We start from the raw sequence: 22011 nt of genomic DNA, 5'->3' as shown, positions 1-22011 counted from the left end.
AGTGAGTACAAAGACTCACTAAGTAGCCTAATTGTAGGCTCTTAATCGTGTCCTTGATATGCTAGGGCACCACACTCTTATTTTTCTTGTTCTAGTTCTTGTTACAAGTACTTAGGCCCTTTGGTTATGTTCTTGACTTGTGAGTTCTTAACATGATCTATCCGGAGAACCTTTGTCCTTGGATTTTAAGGTCTCAACCTTGGTTCTGATCCAAAGGCCTAAGTACTACTTGGATTCTAAGGTCTCAACGGTTCTGATCCAAGGGCCTTAGTAATACTATTTTGGTTTCTTGTCTTTAGAACTTGGATCTTGATCATTGTCCTAGTCTTTGATCGTTGTCTTGTTTTTTGTTACTTTCTATGTTCTTGTTCTTGTTTTTGGTTCATTGTCCAAGACACTCCTCTAGGATTTACGGTACTACTCATGAACCTGACAACCTGTGTTCAAGGATTCATACGTTCCAAGCGACACAGTTTGAAACAACGTCCAAGACTTCATGTGTTCCAAGCAATGTAGTTTGAACTCGCATCTAAGGCATGCCCTGCGATACAGTCTGAAAAATCTATGCCCAAGACTTCATGCGTTCCAAGCCGCATAGCATCCAAGACTTCTTACATTCCAAGCGATGTATTTTGATCCTGCATCCAGGGTTTGCCCTGTGATACAACCTGGATACCTAGTTTGAAAACCTTCATATGTTCCAAGCGACATAGTTTGAATACTTACGTTTAAGGCTTTGTATGTTTCAAGTAGCGTAGTCTGAAAACCTGCATCCATGGCTTGCCCTGTGATGCAATCTGAATACCTATGCCCAAGGCTTCATACGTTCCAAGCGGCATAGTTTGAATACCTACGCTCAAAGCTTCATACGTTCCAAGCAACTAGTCCTTAGTTCTCCATCTTCAACACTATATAATTTCTGGAAGCATAAGTCGTATTATGCATACTTAAGCTCTACATAACTTAGTAACATACCTGAGTCATTGAGAATGACATGAAGTCATAATGAGTTCTTTAGATAATTCTAGAAGATTCTTGAGTTTTGGAAAGAATTACTTGAGGTAATCCCCTGAAACGTTTTTTTGGCCCTAACTTAGCTTAGGTTTAAAAACTTGCTCTAATCAATTTAGAATCTCGAACTATATCCTTAGGAATAGACCTTGTAAGAAGTAAGAAGTCATTTGGGGATGTTTAGATCTTGAAATACCTTAAAAGGTCTTTAGAGGCATTTTGATCATTTTACCACCTAATTCTTGGTTTCGCCTCATGTTCCAATAGCTTTTAAACTTCATCATGTCATCAATCATCATAAGATAGGACGTACTACAAAATTTCATAGCATTTTGAGATCATTTAGATCGAAGGTAAGTTACCTTAGGGGCATTATGGTTATTTTCCATCCTTATTTGGTTTAGCTATTAACTTTGTCCAATGCCCACCAAATTTCATATATAATCTTAACCTGTTATAGTATGCTTCGCATTAAAATTTAATGGGTAGCAAAGTTCATTTAGTGGGTCATTTTAACGTTACTTTAAGTCTCGAGAAATTCAATCGATTCAAGGCCTTAACTCACGGTTTTTCGTGTCTTCTTTCTATTCCCTTAATTCATACTTGACATAGGGTATATATTGAAATCCAAGCGACTCCTACAAGTATTTCTTAAGAAAAGCCCAAAATGCTTACTTACCTCGTCGTTGACGTTCGGGACCTTCAGTATTCAAATTACTTAATTTTCTTTCACGAATTCCTTAGAGTGTCTAGTTTCTATAACCATAAAGTTTTTCATGAGAAATTCAACGACCATGTCATCGTCTTCTTCCTCTGGAAGGAAGAAGATGGCCGCGACCAACATCGCCGCCGCTTGAAAACAGTTCTCCATAGCTCCATTCACAATGTTTCTTCCCTCGATTTCATCATGAAATTTCATGGTGTTGCAAGAAAGAACTAGGGATTGATTTCATATTTTCTCGTGGATTGCAGCCTAAATTATTCTTGTAACACCCCTAATTTTCTTACCCTAAATTAGTGACGTCACTACATACATGCTTTGAAGACATACACAAACATTCATATTAAATAGTTTTAAAATAAGAAGAAAAAAAAAACATAATTTTTTAACTTAAAACAAAATAGATTTAATTTGAAAGGTTAAAATTAATATTTAATATATTAGATATATTAAATAAATTAAAAAATATATTTAATTTAAAGTGTTGAAATTAATATTTAATATTTATTAATTTGTCGTATAATATTTATTCACTCAACACTACTCTTCAATTTACATGATTTTTTTTAAAAGAAAAATAAAAGTAATGGTTAAATTAATGTTGAATTTATTTAAAAGAGTTTGAACATTAAAACTTCACCAACACAAATAAAAACATTAAAATTCATGAAATTAAGTTCAAAAACTAAACTTAGAATATTAAAAATTTAAAACCAAAATGGAATAAATCCAAATCTTTTAATTTGAGTTAATTAAAAGTACATCCTAAAATAATTTTGCAATGATTAATTTGAGTTAATCCAAATCTCTTGCATTTAAATTTTAATTTTATGATATAAAAAATGAAATTTGAAACGGTGAAATTAAATATTTTGATTGATCTAACAAATATTTTAGAATATCTTATAAAAATAATTTTAATAATTTAAAAATTACTCCCAAATATGCGGAAGAATAATTTTGGAGATTTTAGCTTCGATTATGCAACTGGCATATCTAATTAAACCAATTTAAAAAGAAATAAATAAGGGGCAATAATAACGCACGCCTCCCACGACGACAAAACATTCATGTTCTTACAATTAATAATTAAAAAACAAAACTTATAATAATACTAATTATTAATGTTATAATAATAATAATCCCAAAAAAAAAAAAAGAGAGAGAGACAAAATAAAATTGTCGTTGTTCTATTTCTGATTCTCTGTGCTAATTTCAGCCCTCCAAACTCCATTGATACTCATCTTGTTGCACCTTCTCAACTGGGTCTCTGTTCTTCCTTTTTGCTTCCATCAGGGACCCCATTACAGTCCCTTTTGTAAATCTCAACTGGGTCTCTGTTCTTCCTTTTTGCTTCCATCAGGGACCCCATTACAGTCCCTTTTGTAAAATCAAACCTCTCTTTTACTCTGATTAAAGTCAATAGACATTGATTTTCTTCCATTTTTTTATGGAATTGTTGCTCTGTTTCTGTTCAACATCTTTCCCCTTTCTTAAACTTCCTCATATTCCTTCCTCTCCCTCTCAACATTCATGAAATTCACCTTCCCAAACCCAAATAGATTTAGAACTTAAACAAAATTAGAATCGCCATTTTGTGTTCTTTCTTGATCGCATGCCCCACGATTTTCGAGCAAAATGATGAAGGCCCTAGCTTCTGTAATCTCTCTGACCTCTTTCGCATGCCCCACGATTTTCGAGCAAAATGATGAAGGCCCTAGCTTCTGTAATCTCTCTGACCTCTTTCTGTGCTAGTTTTAGTGTTTATTCTGGTGTAACCCATTTGGATTATGTGTGTTTATGTTGCTCTCATTTGATGTTTCTTTTTTTCTTGTGTGTGTTCTGTGGAGGTTTATGATCGTGAGGCTTTTCTTTTGAACTTTGAAATTGTATTTTCTGGGTTGCGATTATTTGCCACAAACAGAGTGAAATTGACTGTTATATTCATTTTTCAGAATAGCTTTGTTACTGTTTTGATCTTTCAAATGGGTCCTTGTTGGTTTGGTCTCTTTGATTCTGATATCAGTTCATTAAGTTTCAGAATATTATACTACCAGAGTCAAAGAATAGATTGCGCCTCTGTACTTTCTTCGTCGCCGTTATCCTTGGTGCAGGAGTCTATTTCATTGCAAGTGAATTCATTACAAAGTACTTTCTTCGTCGCCGTTATCCTTGGTGCAGGAGTCTATTTCATTGCAAGTGAATTCATTACAAAGGTAGAAATTGAAGCATATCTTATCAAAGTTCTTATAGCTTCCTGTTCTATGGTTATTACCGTTTGATGATGAAAGTCCCACGTTGGCTAATTTAGGGAATGATCATGAGTTTATAATCAAAGAATACTCTCTCCCCATTGGTGTGAGGCCTTTTGGGGAAACCCAAAGCAAAGCCATGAGAGCTTATGCTCAAAGTGGACAATATCATATCATTGTGGATAGTCGTGTTCATCTAAAAATAACAATATCTTGGAGGTTAATGGGTTCGTGTTGGCCTTTGATTTCTTGCTGGTTAATTAAATGTTCGAATTAAGGCCAGTTTCATTCAAACCTCACAACCCTTACAAGGAAGCTTATGATTTTTATGACTTGTTCAACTCCTTCCACTTGATAGCATGAACTTCTAGCCTTTCTCTCGTTAGTTCATCGATGAAATTGTTTCTTATAAAGAAAATTTAAAGACTGAAATGAGCCATTGATGGATATTTGACAAACTTGCAGGAAATCTTTAGATGGGAGGTGTTTTATTCCACTCGAAATGTAATATCCAGCAGGTGCAAGGTTCGTCTAGTCTAACCATGTGTTGTTTTATGGTTTCTCATTGAGTTTTGTTCGTGTTTGTTTGATACGTTTTCTTAATCTCCTTTCTATTGTGTCGTCTTATGTAGAATCAATGCAGGCTTCCCGGGAGTGAGTTTTTGCCGGAAGGAATCGTTAGTAAAACATCTAACTTTGAATTGCAGCCTCTATGGGGGTCGACTTTAAACAATGTAAGTAATGTGAAGATCGAAATGAGCTTTTCTTATTCGATATCTGATTTATTATCAGAAGAATCGAAATTAAAAATCTCAGTTTCCATTATTTTTCAGTGATAAATAATCCAACTTGGTTATTGTTTGAGGAGAAAGCTGATGGTCTATTATGCATCGTCCTTAACGAGTGTCAATAATATGTGTGCTAGAAAACGCCGAAGGATTCGAAGAACTTGTTATCTATGGCTGTTGGAATCAAACAGAGACACGTAGTGTCAAAAATTGTTGAAAAGGTTAGGATTTGATCACCTTATCCTTTACTACATTCTTTTTAGTGATTCGATTGTTTGTTATTACGCAATTTTTCGTTTGCAGTTCCCTCGAGATGATTTTGATGTGATGCTTTTTCATTATGATGGTGTTGTGGATGAATGGAGGGATTTTTCATCGAGATGATTTTGATGTGATGCTTTTTCATTATGATGGTGTTGTGGATGAATGGAGGGATTTTTCATGGAGTTCTCGTGCAGTACACGTCTCGTCTCTGAATCAAACTAAATGGTAGTGTTTATTCAAATATATTAGCTGTCTATTTTACCCGTTAAATTGGAGATATACTTGGAATTAAACGGTGTCATGGCGTATATATTAGCTGTCTATTTTACCCGTTAAATTGGAGATATACTTGGAATTAAACGGTGTCATGGCGTAGGTGGTTTGCAAAGCGATTCTTGCATCCAGATATAGTTTCGGAGTATAATTACATATTTCTTTGGGACGAGGACCTCGGTGTTGAAAATTTTGACCCAAAACGGTAGGTGTGGTTTACTTTTCGTTATTGCGAAATTCACGGTAATCTCTTTCCAATGTTTGATATTTGAATTTGATATCCACATCTATGTGTTGATGTCTTTTCTTCGTCTAAAACTATTTCAGATACATATCAATCCTTAAGGAGGAGGGGCTTGAGATATCACAACCAGCTCTTGATCCGGTTAAGTCCAAGGTGCACCAGGCTCTTACTGCACGTAAAACTGGCTCGAAAGTTCACAGGTCAGTTTTACACCAGCTCGAAAGTTCGAAAGTTCACAGCTCTTGATCCGGTAATGTTGACCAATTTTCTTAATTGTTTTTAAAACAGAAGGTTTTACAACTCCAAAGGCTCTGCACGGTGTGATGCTAATAGCACGGGTCCTCCATGCACGGGGTAAAAATTTACTGCAACAAAATAGGTTTTTCAAAATTTTCTACTGGTGTTACCTCAGATAAATATTTCAAAATTTCATGTAGATGGGTAGAAATGATGGCTCCTGTGTTCTCAAGAGCAGCATGGAGATGCACGTGGTATATGATTCAGGTAAATCAATAGGAATCCTATTGGAACGATATCATTTTTCTCGTGAACGAGTTCAAAACGTCCTGCTTGAACGTCACTACTAATATTCAAAAGCTTAAACCTATTTTTGTTTTTCCCTTTGCTTTACAGAATGACTTGATCCATGCATGGGGCTTGGACAGACAACTTGGCTATTGTGCACAAGTAATTTCCACACTTTATCATTACTTTTACTACGCTTGGAAGCTACCGTTTTCTTGTAGCGTTTGTGAATATGGATTCTCTTCTAGGGTGACAGAACACAGAAAGTCGGTGTCGTCGATGCAGAATACATAGTTCATTTAGGTCTGCCTACGCTCGGTGCCTCCAACCGCAATGTGGTATGCCATGCTTGTTCTGATGCAATCTCTTCAAACTTTCATTACCAATTTTCACTAAGATGGCATTAGATTATCCAAAACGACGCCAAACGACCCTCACATTTATGCAGCTGAATGCCGATGCTCCAGCTCGTTTGCAGAAAAAAGAATTGTCAAACGACCCTCACATTTATGCAGCTGAATGCCGATGCTCCAGCTCGTTTGCAGAAAAAAGAATTGTCAAACTTCAACGAATCGGTTTGTGTGCTGAAAATATTTCGTCAACTTTTATGTTCTTTATTCTTCAGCTAAGTGATTAACCAAGAATCACTTGAACTTATGTCAAACTCCCCTCAAGCCTTTCCATTTTTTGCAGGAACCCAAAGTTGATAATAGAGTTAAAGTAAGTCATGGACAATCCATCCAAGTAGTTTATGTTTTTTTTTGGCTTGATGATTAAATTTGATTCATTGGAGGTTTCCATTGTATCATGTGTAGGTGAGGATTCAATCTTCATTAGAAATGCAGATTTTCAAAGAACGATGGACGAACGCTGCAAAGGAGGATAGATGTTGGATTGACCCGTATCGATAATTACCGACGTTCACGAATGCGATTACAATTGTTTTATATTCATTTTTATGAAATAAAACTGGGAAATGAAGGTGTTCTAGTCTTCATTAACAGAGCGCAGCGTACATCTTATACCCAACAGATTCAAATCACCACAACGAGTCTCTTCATTTTTTTCTTACTGTATAAAAGTTCACGTCTTGTTCTTGTCTTTTTTTTTTTTTTTTCGGGTTGTAAATACATTATAGTTTTGAAAATGTGAGGTGTTTGTAAAATTTTAAATTTAAGTAGCATTTTGTTGGTTGTAATTTAAGTTTTAATCTATTTTCGTCTACGTATTTGAATGTGAATGTGAATGTGATCGATCTTGATATCTAATATTCCAAAGCCATTGAATCAAAATAACACTATTTGGTTGTATGGTATAATCAGTAGGTTGTTTTAATAGCCAACGCAACAAGAAAATCTCTATAATCTTCACAAAAAATACTCTCATGTATTGCTCCTCTTAATTGAATCCCATATTTCCCTTTAAAAGCCCTTTGAATTTCATCCAAATCAACCTCAGCTCTGCTCACCAATACTCTCCTCAATGCTCCATTATCATTTTCTTCACCCTTTATGCTTTTGTAAACCACCTGATTCATTCAACCATATTCAAATACAAATCTTTTCAAAATAAAATGATTATTGTGTGTATACCTTGGCGTACATTCAACCATATTCAAATACAAATCTTTTCAAAATAAAATGATTATTGTGTGTATACCTTGGCGTAATACTTTGGAGGATTACATATACACTTGACGATGGTACGCAGGACGTTCTCGAATTCTCCGCAATTTCGTAACTTGAGAGCCTGCAAGAGTATAGCTCAAACGATATGATATGCGAAAATAGTTGATTACGTAAAATTTTTTAATACCTTGGTGAAGTTATGTCCAAATATGTGTTGGTAGGAAAATAGTTGATTACGTAAAATTTTTTAATACCTTGGTGAAGTTATGTCCAAATATGTGTTGGTAGCATGAAAAAGTAAGCTTTAGCTGTGGAATGCTTCTTTTAGTGAGCATTTCAAGAACAGCTTCTTCTTCTATGGCTGCTAAACTGTCCTTTACTGTTTCATACAGCCTTCTAGCATCACACTTTGCAATATGTTGGCTAACATCTGCGTTATGGGCTTTGTGTGAGGCAGCCAATGCTACAAGAATCTGTTGCAAATTTATGTCAATTTTGTATACACACGAAAAAAAAAATTCGAACTTGTGCTACAAGAATCTGTTGCAAATTTATGTCAATTTTGTATACACACGAAAAAAAAAATTCGAACTTGTAATGGCTTAGGCTCACCGTTAGCCGATATTATCCTCTTTGAGCTTTTCCAACCAAAGAGGAGAACGAAAGGGAAAGCCTAAAGAAGACGATATCTATTGGCGGTGAGCCTGAGCTAACTTTACCTTTTGGTATGAGTGGGGAGGGTCTATGTTGATGATATCTTGTTCCAATTTGTTTTGCTAACTTTACCTTTTGGTATGAGTGGGGAGGGTCTATGTTGATGATATCTTGTTCCAATTTGTTTTGATATCTTGCTTGATAAGATTGTTTAATGAGAAAGATTTGACTTGATTTTCTCCCCACAAATATTTCAATAAGAGCCTTGTAATTAGTGTCTCCTTGTTCGAGTGCTTCTTGATTTTCTCCCCACAAATATTTCAATAAGAGCCTTGTAATTAGTGTCTCCTTGTTCGAGTGCTTCCCGTGCGAGAACCGCGTCGCGTTCATGAGGATCAAGCATCCACAACGACAAAGCTTGAGGTACTAACTCTTTCACATTGGTTGTCCCTAGTCTTTCCACCAACTCTTCCCCATAGATTGCCTTGTAAATCTTCCTCATTTGCTGTCTTTCCATCAGGTTTCGAGTGGCGAGAACTCGAACGAGATTATTGCTTCTACGATCCCAGGAATCGTGAATTTCAATACAATCTTTTTCGAGATCGGTGTTGATCGACATATTTCGCAGTTGGATAGCGAAAGAGAGGCATTGAGTGGCATATATAGGGAAGAGAAGCAAAGGGAAAGTGAGTTGGTTTCTTATGTAAAGAGAGGCATTGAGTGGCATATATAGGGAAGAGAAGCAAAGGGAAAGTGAGTTGGTTTCTTATGTGTACCATTGGATTATGAGTGTGTTTGAAAGAAGAAAAGAAGGAAGTTTCTGCGCCTTTTCTTATGTCTTTTGAAGAAAGCAGTGATGTTAAAAGTTTGTGGCATGTGAGTGAGAGAGCTTTGTTTTGTAGCTAATGGTTGTTGGGTTTCCCAGTAGATACTCAGTATTCAACCCTTTTTTCACATCTTTTCTTCAACTCTCTCCTACTTTTTCCACCATTTCCCCTTTCTTCTCATTTTACTTGCCACTCTTTCTTTTCTTCGACTATTAATTTTGTATTTAATAGATCTGTATTATAGAAATGAGATTTAAATTTATGAACTCTAAACTTTCGATTGATAGCTAATATATTCGAAAATATTTGGACATATAGCGTTATAAAGTTTTAGATTAATGGATTAAGAGTAAGTCTCTTGAACGTGTTTCAATGACATAAAACTTCTTCAACAAGATCTGATGCTTCTTCCTAGCTTTTACTTCATATGGTTTGAAATCTTTTTTTTTTTTTTTTTTTTTTACTATAACTGAACCTAAGATCAAGGCCTATGAGAGTCTCTTAAAATTCTCAATTTTCCCTAGAGAAGAAAGTATTATTTCTTGAGAGTCATATATTTAAATATGTAATAAATTAAGTATCTTAATTAAATTATTTTTAAATATCATAAAATATCTCAATATAAATAATAAAAACTTGCAATAAAAGAGATAAACCATACAAGCATGCAGGTGTTTTTACTATTAACAAAATGATACAAGTTTGAAGAAAGCGACATTAAAATAAAATTTAAAAGTAACATTCGATCTAGGGGTCCTTCCTACAACTATATAGCTCTATTCGCTCCCGTTAATGAATTCTTACTATCGATCGATCAAACAAGTATAAAAATATTCAATAAGTAGTTGACTTAGCCAATTCCATGACTTGAGTTCTTTCTAGCCCTGTGAGGTAAGTCACCCATAGAGATTTATTGCGGTTTTCTACGTGCACCTAGCCTCCCAATTCCTACTCTCCATGGTCCATATAGCCATCACACTTCCTCCACATAAGTTGAAATCTCCTCTTTATCTCTGGCTTTAGGGTGAGTCTAACATGTATAGAGGAGTCTCTACTTGTTACAAGTAACTTCAAAGTCTCCCTCTATAACTTCATACATGTCAACTTCAAAGCCAAAAGTTCCATAGATTCCTAACAAGCTCCTCATTCTCATGTCATTCTAGGCTTTTAGATGGTGCAAGATAGACTCTCCACTAAACACAACCAGAACTCCCTTAGTAGTACCCTCTAATGTACCACATTCCCTAAGTGGGTGGCTTCATATTCCTATATGCTAAGCAGATTCTCACTAGTGATGCGAGTTTACGGTTAGGGGTTGCAATCTAGTTATCCTTACATAGTACTAGAGAGTAAGGTGCAAAATCTTCTTAGCAATAGGTCGATGGCTTTAGCATGATGCAATCTTTCCTTTGGTTCACTTCAATATCGAGGTAGTACGTGAGTAACCCAAGATCAACCATCTCAAATTCTTTCATCATTTGTTGCTTGAACTCTTTAATGCCTTCCACGCATATACTAATGATGATCATGTCATCAATGTACACGCCAACTATAAGTGTTTCAACTCCATTATTTCTTGTATATATTGCTTGTTCTTGCAAGCACTTAATGAAACTTAAACTCTTTAATAACTTGTACACTTTGGGCAACATACACTTCTTCTTGGAGGTCACCAATTGGGGACAATGATTTGACGTTCAAGTGGTGGACCTCCCACTGGTGTTGAGTTGTGAGGGCGATAATCAACCAAACATTGTCGAGTCTAGCAAAAAGCACAAAGAACTCCTTATTGTTGCACATATCCCTTTGCCATGAGTGTTGTTTTGTGCTTGATAACATTTTTATCACTATTTTTCTTCTTAATGACTTCAAGCTCCTTTTGCATGGCCTCCTACCATGTCGTCTCAATAGCTACCTCACGGTAGGTTATCAACTCCTCGATCGTGCACAACACTAATTTGTGGAGATCTAATTCTTCTTCATATGTATCTACATAAATTTCAGAGATAAAACAAAAATTCTTTGGTTCACCATCTTTGGATCCTCCTATGCTTTCACTTGAGGAATAAATTAATTAACTCTACTTTGCTGCCTTCTCCCATCATTTGACCAAGCACTCTCGCAACTATGTTATTGATGCCCAGTATTGCTTCCTCAACGCGCCTTAGGCTTCTTCCTCATTTTTGTTAGCTAACTCGTAACAAATGCCTTACACACAACTTTCTTCATGTGCTAAGCACTCTTGCACAAAACCCAATCTTACATACTCCTAGTCAACTCATCTCGAGCTTGTTGTAATTACTCACAAGTGTGATCTTTGTGTCATGCCACTTGTAGCTTTTCTTCAACTCCTTACCCCATCCTAGTGTCAAACTAGAGTCTACTTAACTTATTCATGTCTTTAAGGGAGAAATCTTTGGCATAACATCATGAGGTAGCCCTAAGATAATGCATACTTGTAACATACCCTAACTTCAAGACATGTTTAGAATTCATGGCCCTAAAGTAAGCATATATATCTAATTGTGACAACACATCACACTCATGAGCATAATGTCATACATACCATAACATAGCTGTTGGATTCATGGAGTCCTCATGAATTATTATAAGGAAGGCATTAGAGTACCATAAATTCAACCATGAGTTCATTAAATACAAATTAAAATGCATTTAATGCATCTTCATCTTGAAGTTCAACATTGCTCAATATGTGGGAATGATTCCACATCTTTTAGAATTCTCTTTGACGAGTTCATCATAGCTTGAATATAAGTGACTAAAACTCGTTGTAACTTCTTATCTCTCGTCCTTGTAATTGGACCTTGAGATATGAAAATTATTTGGTCTTGGTTCATATCATAAGTAGTCAAGGTAGAAATTTCTTAAGAAATACTTATAGGAATCACTTGGTATTGAACAACAACCTTAAGTTAAGAACGAATGGAGTATGGAAAAAATAAATCAAGAAATGTGAGCTAAAAACCTCAACCAAGCATTTTTCTTGAGAATTAAATAACATTAAAATAACCCAATATATGAACAATGGTGTTCATTAAATTTTAGTTCTAGGAAAAATATGGCATGTTAAAGATATATATGAAATTTTGTGGTCATTGAATAAGAATAAGTATCTAATTCAAGTAAGAGGTAAACCAACCATAATGCCTCTAAGGTAACTTACCTTTCGGTTTGTAACTCAAATGACCTCCCAATGTCATGACACTTTACAAGATACCTTATTTTATGATGTTTAAGGATTATATAAAGTTCTAGAACTATTGGAACATATTTAAAGATCAAATACGGTTTAGGATGGAAGATGACCATAATAACCCTAAAGTTTCTTTAAGATATTTCAAGGTTCAAACACCCTCCAAATTACTCAAAATTGAAGTAAGGACATGAAGATTTATCAAAGATTTTGAGAATTTTGGACCAAATTTAGAACCTAATCCAAGTTAACGACTAAAATGCCCCTAAGGGTTAGCACTAAGATTTATGCATGTAAATTACTGCAATGGGCCTAGAAGTTTAATGACTTGTACTCCCTTTAGGGGCAATGAATGTTATTAAATATCATGATCGGAGTGTGTTATAAACTTCATGTTATGCTTAGAGTTGACCCTTGGTTTTTAAGTAACAAGTAGACTACCATAACTTAACATGAGCTCAAAGTTAGCACTTGATTTTTAAGTATTTCGGATGCTATCTCATAATAAGCTTTAGGATATCTCTTGGTTTTTAAGTAACTACGAGGGTACCCTAATTGAAGATGAGCTCAAGTTTAGCATTGAATTTTTAAGTAATCAAGATGCTAGCTCATGATAAGCTTTTGATTCTTAAGTAATCAAGATAAGTTTACCCCACATCCATGTACTAAAGTAGCACTATATAAGCCCCATGTCCTCTAATATATGAACACTTCTAGGCACTCCTAAGAAATTCAAGAATCCTGAGCAAGAATTGAGATCTGTTGAAATATGAAGCCTGATGCCTAAATCTGGCACAGATATATTTGGAGGATATTTAGTAAAGAGATATATTTGGAGGATATTTAGTAAAGATATATATATGACAGATATTTAGTAAAGATTGGATAGAGATATATTTGGTAGATTATATCTAGTTTAAATCTTTGAAAGCTATATTTAGTAAATTGAAACCCTATATATACTTGATTAGGCAGTGCTTCCAAAATGTACTTTTCTTCATTTTCTGTATTCTCTTGTTCTGAAGTCATCAATAAAACTTTAGCCAATATTTCTCCTTGTATTTTCTCTCTCTTGTTCTTTGTGTTCACCTTGATCGATTGTGTGTGTTGTTGAGAGATCATAACACCTGGTATCAAAGCTAACAACTGGTATCGGAGCGAGACGAGATTCACCACGATCTGTGAAGACAAAAATTTCAATGATTGGAATTGAAAAGTTTGATGGATTCGATTTAAGTTTCTAGAAGATGCAGATTAAAGACTTTCTGTACCAGAAAGGTCTTCACGAACCCATGTTGGGGGTGAAGCCGGATGCTATGACCACGGAGCAGTGGAAGCTCAAGGATCGTCAGACCTAAGGGTTGATCCGATTGATACTTTCTAGAAACATGGCGTTCAATATCATCAACAAGAAGACAACGTCAAATCTGTTGAAGGCACTGTCGAATATGTACAAGAAACTGTCGGCTAAGAAGAAGGTGTATTTGATGCGGAGGCTATTTAATCTACAAATGTCTGAAGGTAGATCTATTGCTGATCATATAAATGAATTCAATATGATTGTAAGTCAACTGAGTTCGATGGAAATTAATTTCGAGGATGAAATTAGAACATTGATTTTGATGTCATCTTTACCTGAGTCGTAGGATACTGTTGTTGCTGCAATTCAGTAGTTCATGAGAATTTGATAAACTAAAGTTCAATGAAATTCGAGATGTAGTTCTCAGCGAAAGTATTCACAAATGGGAAATCGAAGATTCATCAGGCAATGCTCTCAGTGTTGATCGAAGGGGAAGAAGTATATCGAAGGGCCCAAACAATGGGCGATCAAAATCAAGGAACTGAGGAAAATCTCCAAACAAACCAAATGTGAAGTGTTGGAGTTGTGGAGAAAAAGGTCGCTTTCGAGCAGATTGTACAAAGAGGAAGTAGAATCACAAATCAGAAGATGACGATGATTCGGTAAATTCAGCATAAGACATTGGGGATGCTTTAATCCTTAGCGTGGACTGTTCTATTGAATCTTGGATTTTGGATTTAGGTACATCTTTTCATTCATCTCCAAATAAAGAGTTGTTTAGAAATTTCAAGTCTGAAAATTTCGAGAAGGTGTATCTTGCCAAAAACAAAGATTTGAAGATCTAAGGAAAAAAGGATGTCTGCATAAAAACTCTGGCAGGAAATCAGTGGACATTAAATGATGTCAAATATATTCCTAATGATATGAACCAAAAAACATCAATCATACAATATACTTCAATGAAGATGTGAGGAAAAGGTTGTCAAAATTATCAAAAGATGTTTCAATTCATGCCACATTGAAGAAGAATGAAGTTTGATTGTTATAAATTTTGGGTGGGTTACAATTTAGAGTAATTTAGAGTTTTTAGAACTTTTTATTTTACAATTACATAATGGTTAATTATGACCATTAAGTATGAATGTTACAACTCTTGGAATGGTTAATTATGACCATTAAGTATTGTTCAAGGGGTGCAGCTGCTGGTGGCGGTGACGGTTCCTAATGCTACGCTCCTCCTTCTCCTGGCTTAGTGACGAGGTATTCTACTGTGAATTGATTTGGGTTATGGTCTACCTCGATCACGTCGTTCCACTGCCAGAAGGTGCTTTCGTCAAAGATGACGTTGCGAGACACGTGAGCTCGCCCCCTTGTAGGATCATAGAGTCTGTACACCTTGCTCCCAAGTTCATAGCCGATGAAGACGACCTTCAGCCCCTTAGGATCGAGCTTGGCGAGGTGGAGACGGGCTACCTTCATGTATGCGATGTAGTTGAACACTCGAAAATTATGTATCGCTAGCTTTTTGTTGTACCAGGCCTCATATGGCATGTTCCCATCGAGGCTTCGAGTTGGCGACCGATTGAGGAGATAGATGGCCGTCATTACCGCCTCTCCCTAGAATTTCCCAGGCATCCCGACCGTCATCAGCAAAGACCTTGTTGTCCCGACGATGGTCTGATTTTGACGTTCCACCACTCCGTTTTGCTGGGGAGAGTAGGACGCCGTTAGTTGCTGTTGTATGCCGAACTCATCGTAGTACTTATCGAAACTTGTTGAGGTGAATTCTCTACCTCGGTCTGTGCGCAGCACTCGCATCTTCTTCCCGCATTCGGCCTCCGCTCGCACCTGGATGCACTTAATCGCCTCTACCGCCTCACTTTTCCGTTCTACTGGGGGGAGTAGGGCGCCGTTAGTTGCTGTTGTATGCCAAAATCATCGCAGTACTTATCGAAACTTGTTGAGGTGAATTCTCCACCTTGATCTGTGCGCAGCACTCGCATCTTCTTCCCTCATTCGGCCTCCGCTCGCACCTGAATGCGCTTAATAGCCTCTACTACCTCACTTTTCCGTTCTGCTGGGGGGAGTACGACACCGTTAGTTGCTGTTGTATGCCGAACTCATCACAGTACTTACCGAAACTTGTTGAGGTGAATTCTCCGCCTCGGTCTCTGCGCAGCACTCACATCTTCTACCTACATTCGTTCTCCGCTCACACCTGGATGCACTTATCGAAACTTGTTGAGGTGAATTCTCCACCTCGATCTGTTCACAGCACTTACATCTTCTTCCCGCATTCGGCCTCCGCTAGCACCTAGATGCGCTTAATCGCCTCTGTTTGCCGATGAGGCACCCGTCGCACAGCTTGTTCACGTCTTTGATTGCCGGCAAACCGCGACACCATCTCCTCCTTCTGTAGTTGACCCAGGCTCACAAGGTTAGCCTTGAGCCTCGGGATGAAATAGATGTCGGTCAGTTTGTGGTGCTCGCCTCCCTTGCTAATGAACAGAATGGTGCCACGCACTTCGATCTAGCCCCTACCACCGAGAGTGGTGATGCGTGATCCGCATTAAAAAATCATCGACGGATTCGTCGTCCTTAAAGAAAATCTCCGAGAGCTCCTTCCGCAGCTGCTCGATGTTGGATTCCCACACACTCGCTGCACACCAACCTGACGAGATTTGATTCCCTCCCAGGCCGATTGTGCAGTGCGCTTGGTGGAGAGAGACGCCAGCGGCATGGAGGAGTGAGAGCCTGCCCGAGATGGACCCCACGATGTGTGTATTTTCGCGCTTTTCATTTTCTTCTACTAAAACCTAAGACCTGTGTGTTGTTAGGTCGACGCTCTAACCACTTGAGCTATTCAATTTAACTGTTGATAAAGTTGGCTCCTCCGTAATGATATACCACCAATGGCTTCAACCAGGCTCTGATACCACTTGCTGACTCTAGCAATTGGGAGGAAAGCGTCGAAAAAACTGGCCGAAGGAAGATTTCTTCGAAGGAAAAATAACGGAAAGTAAAAGAAGAGAGATTTGCTGAAGAATCGATGATCTGATTTCCATTCAGTTTGAATAGTTTAAATAACTCTAATCCTAAAAATGGAAAGTAGTGGGCAAACACTTGCGCCCAAAGTTGGCCAAAATGGCCAGCAAAAATTACGCTCTTCCATTCAACGGTTATAGTTAATTCTGACTTTTGAAAAGTAAAAAACAATAACAAAATCTAAGGAAACCATAGGTTTTATTTAACAACCAACTCAATCGAAATGGAGAAATGTTAGTCGAGACACGAGTTGTGGAGAAAATTTTGAGATCTTTAACCAACAACTTTGAGAATGTTGTATGCGCGATAGAAGAGTCAAAGGACCTAATGACGTTCATGGTCGATGAGCTCGCCGGTTCTCTCGAGGCACACAAACAACGTAAGAAGAAGAATGAGGAAACACTCGATCAAGTACTTCAAACCAAGGCGTCAATCAAAGATGAAAAGGTACTCTACTCTAAAAAATTTCAAGGTAAAGGTCGTGGCTGTGGAAGTCGTGGAAATGGTCATTGTGATCAAGGTAGCAGTCATGAAGGATACTATAAGGAGAAGGGACAGTTGAGCCAAGAAAATTCGTGTGGAAGAGGACGTAGTCGAGGAAGAGGCGGCTAATCAATTTATTCCAACGTCCAATGCTACAAATGTCACAAATATGGTCACTATACGAATGATTGTAACTCCAAAAAATGTTACAATTGTGGCAGAGTGGGGCATTTTGCAAAATATTATCGAGCCAATAAAAAGGTGGAAGGAACAACCGACCTAGCCTTGTAAGACGTAACAAATGAAGGTCTTCTCTTGATGGCTCAAAATGAAAACAATATCAACAACGACAGTCTGTGGTACCGCTGAAAATATAACACATGCAGAAGCAATTTGGATCTTAGGCACTTTTAGAACATCAATTATAATAAATAACTAGCATGTTCATAAGTATTAAAACTTAAAGAGTTTGAATACTAACCTTTTGTAGTTCAAATTCCTTTTTCTTCATGAACTGGTTTCGAACTACCACTAGGGTCTTCTCCACTATCCTCCGGTCTTAGAACGGGATTGTGGAATCCGGTGAGTGTCTAAACTTGAGAGGGATTTTGTATATATGAAGAGAGTGTTTGTGAGAGGTTTTTCTCAAGGTTTTTTACCAACAAGAACCACCTTCCATGTACCATGATCACTCTATTTATAGAGTCATGTTTGCATGTTCATGTAAATTTGAGATCACCAAATTTTAACACTCAAAATTCCACTCAAATGTTTGGGATTATGCGGCAAACATGTATGCTTGAGTTAACCAAATTTTGACACTCAAAATTCCACTCAAATTTGTGGAGTTTATTTGGCAAACATGCACGTTTGGTTAAACCAAATTTTGACACCTCAAAATTCCACCAACATGGATTTTTCCATTAAATGAAGTCAACCTTTTGACTTTCTTCATTTTGATTCAACAATCAATTTGAATTATTAATTTCAAATTAAAGTAATATTAAATGATTAATTAAACTATTTAATTAATATTTAATATTAATTCAAATGTCAATCCCAATTAATTTCGGCACATATTTGATTAAGATATTTTTAAATCTTATTTAAATATCTCAGATTCTCTCCTTTTGTTTAATTCGTAAATAAAACAAAAATGCGGTTAAATATATCGTATATATGTAGCACATTCTCTCTAATTTGAATTTGAACACTTCGAACTCACTCGTCACACTGTTCTATGGTTTAGTCCGTTATGAGCTAGCAAAGGAACCTAATGGACCTATAGATCATGGGCTCCATCAATCCAAGATTAACCGATTAAACTCATTAACCTTGTTAACCACCATTCGTTAACTACTAGGACATTCCACTATAGCCTAGTAGTTGCACTCCCCTCACTATAGATATATTTCTGTCCATTTGATATAACCATGCTTAGTAAGTCGATCCTTCACAGGTTGTTCGTAACTAGAGCTGGGTCAATTTACTGTTTTACCCCTAAAGTTACTTCTTGTTTCTTATGCCTTATTGATCATCTAATGAAAAATTGGTTTGTGGTCCAACCAGTAAACCGAATCCCTCTCATGCCAGTGAGAGGGTGGGCTTCTTGTTCAAGACCTAGAGTCATCACTTAAGGGAACTACCTCTCTTCTATCCCTAAAAGTGGGTAGGAAAGAATTCTATCTTGCACCTCACGTCCCCAGCCATTTACCCAGTCTTACCCTTGAAATGGGAGGCCTATTGAGTTGGCGAACTTGAGCCACTCTCACCCATGAAAATCTAAGGATAATTCCGAATAAACATGAGTTCATGGTTAGCTCAGGATTAAGATTGAGTTACCCATATCATCGAATGAAAAGAAAATCAGTCTCAACAGTAAACGACATTATAAAGTGAGAGTGATTTGCTTCATGGTCCGATCTTATGCAATACTCATTGCATAGGACGCCCCCACTCTCATGTCTTCACATGTACAATTTTAGTGATCACATTGTTTATATCATACACAAAATTGGGCCGCATCCATAGTGTCTCTAGAATAAGGTACTCAGCCTTATACTATAGATCATTTTGACTATATACTTGAACTTGATCAACTCTTATGTCTCTACATATAGTTCAAGTAATCATACTTTAGCCAGAGTGTTCTTAGTTTATTGGATTTAGATTAATGATCGCAAAGTTCACTTTATTCAATAACAATCTTTACTGAATAAACAACAATAATAACTTTATTGAAAATAGAATATGTTTTTGTTTACAAACTATGAGTTTTAGGACATAAAACCCAACACCTCTAAAGTTACTTCTTGTTTCTTATGTCTCATTGATCCTCTAATGAACAATTGGTTTGTGGTCCAACCAGTAAACCGAATCCCTCTCATGCCAGTGAGAGGGTGGGGCTTCTTGTTCAAGACCTGGAGTCATCACTTAAGGGAACTACCTCTCTTCTATCCCTAAAAGTGAGTAGGAGTGAATTCCATCTTGCACCCCACGTCCCCAGCCATTTACCCAGTCTTACCTCTGAAATGGGAGGCCTATTGAGTCGGCGAACTTGAGCCACTCTCACCCATGCAAATCTAAGGATAATTCCGAATAAACAGGAGTTCATGGTCTGTACCTTACTTGTTTGGTCTCATTTTCTATCCATTTGCAACCAATAGGTTTTACCCCATCTAGTTGATCTACAAGTTCCCAGACTGAATTGAAGTACATTGATTCCATTTCAAGATTCATGGCTTTAATCCACTGATCTCTATCTTCATCATTCATTGCTTGTTTATAGGTCAATGGATCCTCAATGTCATCATCAGGTATGATGACTTGAGTTTCTGCCAAACCCAAGTAACGATCGGGTTGAGTTATAACCCTCCCACTACGTCGAGGCATTCTCAACTCTTGAGAAAGATGTGATTGACCAGAAGTGTCAGCTCCATCAACAACTCTTGTTGAAGAACCAGCTTGATCAACAACTCTTGTTGTTTTATCAGTAACTTCTTTAGAAATCTCACTTAATACTAGTTTGCTGCGAGGTTGATGATTTCTTGCGTGGTCTTCCACTAAGAATGTAGCGTTTTTTGATACAAACACTCTATTTTCTTGAGGGTCATAAAACAAACCATCTTTCGTCTCTTTGGGGTATCCTACGAATAGTCATAATTTTGAACGACGTTCTAATTTCTTGGGGTTTTGCAACAACACATGTGCTGAACATCCTCGAATTCTGAAGTGATGTAAACTACCTTTACGCCCTTTCCATAACTCATAAGGTGTTTCTGAAACACTCTTATTAGGAACCATGTTCAAAATGTATGTAGCAGTCTCCACTACATATCCCCAAAACGGATTGGGTAATTGAGCGAAACTCATCATAGACCGAGTCATGTCTAACAAAGTTCTATTTCTTCTTTCTGATACACCATTTTGTTGAGGCATACCCGGGGCTGAGAGTTGAGACCTTATTCCATATTCTATCATATAGTCTTGAAATCTTAAGTCCATGTACTCTTCTTCTCGATCTGATCGAAGTGTTTTAATAGTTTTACCTAATAGATTCTCAACCTCAGTCTTATACTCTCTGAATTTTTCAAGAGCTTCGAACTTGTGACGCATTAGGTAAAGATAGCCATACCTTGAATAATCATCAATAAAACTGATGAAATATTCATACCTTCCTCGTGCTTTGACATTCATTGGACCACAGAGATATGTATGAACGAGTTCTAAGGTTTCTTTGGCTCTATAATCTTTTTTGGAAAACGATCGTTTAGTCATTTTACCCTCAAGACAAGACTCACATGGAGATAAAGAGTTGTCTTCTAACTCATTTAGAAGTTCTCTTTTAAAACCAATATCTCAATCCTATTGAGATTAATGTGGCCTAGTCTTAAGTGCCCAAGATAAGTATTAGGAGAAATCTTTTGTCGTTTATTTTGAGTTTTAGCTATTTTAAACATCTCGGTATTTAAAATGGCTTTTATTTCGCTCGGTTTTAACATATATAAGTTGTTTTCTAGTTTTGCAGAACAAATATGAATACCTCTTTTGCAAATGAACACTTCATTGATTTCAAAAGATACTTTATACAATTGTTCTAATAAACAAGAGATAGATATTAGATTTCTTTTCATTTCAGGAACAAAAAGTACATTATCTAATATAACGAATCTATCTCCAAAAAACAACTTTAAATTTCCTACTGATCTTGATGAGACAACCTCTCCTGTTCCAACCCTGAGTGTTATCTCGCCGTCCGCAAGCATTCTCCAGGAGCTAGTTTCCTTGCAAAAAGAACAAATATGATTAGTCGCCCCTGAATCTAGTATCCAAGTTGAGTTGTCATACTCTACTAAACATATTTCTACAACGAGTAAATCATATTTACCTTGTTGTGTCTTTTCGGCTTTCTTCTTTACAAGGTATTTTGGGCAGTTTCTCTTCTAGTGCCCGTTTTCGTTGCAATGAAAACATTTTTCTTTATCTGCTTTTTGAACCTTGTTGTTGCGGTTAGTAGGAATCTTATTTTTCCCTTTACCCTTCTTCTTCATCAAAACACTTTTAGAAGTTGAAGGTCAAGACTTATTTTTGGAGGACGATTCTCGTAGTAATTTCTTGGAGATAGCAACATTTGCTTCTCCTGTTTGTTCCTTGTTCGTTAAGAGGGACTGATAAGTCTGTAGCTCATTGAGAAGAGCAGTCAAGTTATATTCTATTTTGTTCATTACCACATTTGTGCGAAACTGGAAGAAGCTCTTCGGAAGAGACATCATGATAAAACTG

At 36.8% G+C, this 22011-nt stretch overlaps 3 protein-coding genes across 3 annotated transcripts; 2 read left to right on the top strand and 1 right to left on the bottom strand.

The window, feature by feature from the left end:
• The first annotated feature begins 3417 nt into the window (after positions 1 to 3417).
• Positions 3418 to 5156, top strand: LOC111472951. Its single transcript, XM_023118543.1, has 7 exons — positions 3418 to 3458; positions 3774 to 3840; positions 3908 to 3948; positions 4450 to 4509; positions 4617 to 4718; positions 4910 to 4993; positions 5076 to 5156. The coding sequence occupies exons 1-7, from the start codon at positions 3438 to 3440 to the stop codon at positions 5154 to 5156; spliced, it is 456 nt and encodes a 151-aa protein (XP_022974311.1). The 5' UTR covers positions 3418 to 3437.
• Positions 5154 to 7306, top strand: LOC111472955. The gene is made up of 10 exons (XM_023118549.1): positions 5154 to 5261; positions 5413 to 5514; positions 5637 to 5753; positions 5842 to 5907; positions 5991 to 6057; positions 6187 to 6240; positions 6327 to 6416; positions 6594 to 6653; positions 6772 to 6798; positions 6894 to 7306. Exons 1-10 carry the CDS (start codon positions 5167 to 5169, stop codon positions 6987 to 6989), a joined length of 774 nt encoding a protein of 257 aa, XP_022974317.1. The 5' UTR covers positions 5154 to 5166; the 3' UTR covers positions 6990 to 7306.
• Positions 7307 to 7359: 53 nt separating this feature from the next.
• LOC111472950 (annexin D8-like) lies at positions 7360 to 9087 on the bottom strand. The gene is made up of 5 exons (XM_023118542.1): positions 8692 to 9087; positions 8493 to 8624; positions 7961 to 8179; positions 7738 to 7827; positions 7360 to 7606 (listed from the first exon to the last, which is right to left on the bottom strand). The coding sequence occupies exons 1-5, from the start codon at positions 9085 to 9087 to the stop codon at positions 7397 to 7399; spliced, it is 1047 nt and encodes a 348-aa protein (XP_022974310.1). The 3' UTR covers positions 7360 to 7396.
• Between the last annotated feature and the right edge of the window lie 12924 nt (positions 9088 to 22011).

This window comes from Cucurbita maxima, unplaced genomic scaffold (genome assembly GCF_002738345.1).
Source record: "Cucurbita maxima cultivar Rimu unplaced genomic scaffold, Cmax_1.0 Cma_Scf00094, whole genome shotgun sequence".
NCBI classification, from domain to species: domain Eukaryota; kingdom Viridiplantae; phylum Streptophyta; class Magnoliopsida; order Cucurbitales; family Cucurbitaceae; genus Cucurbita; species Cucurbita maxima.
The sequence above is the reverse complement of the archived record's forward strand: the minus strand, read 5'-3'. Positions and strand labels throughout refer to the sequence as shown.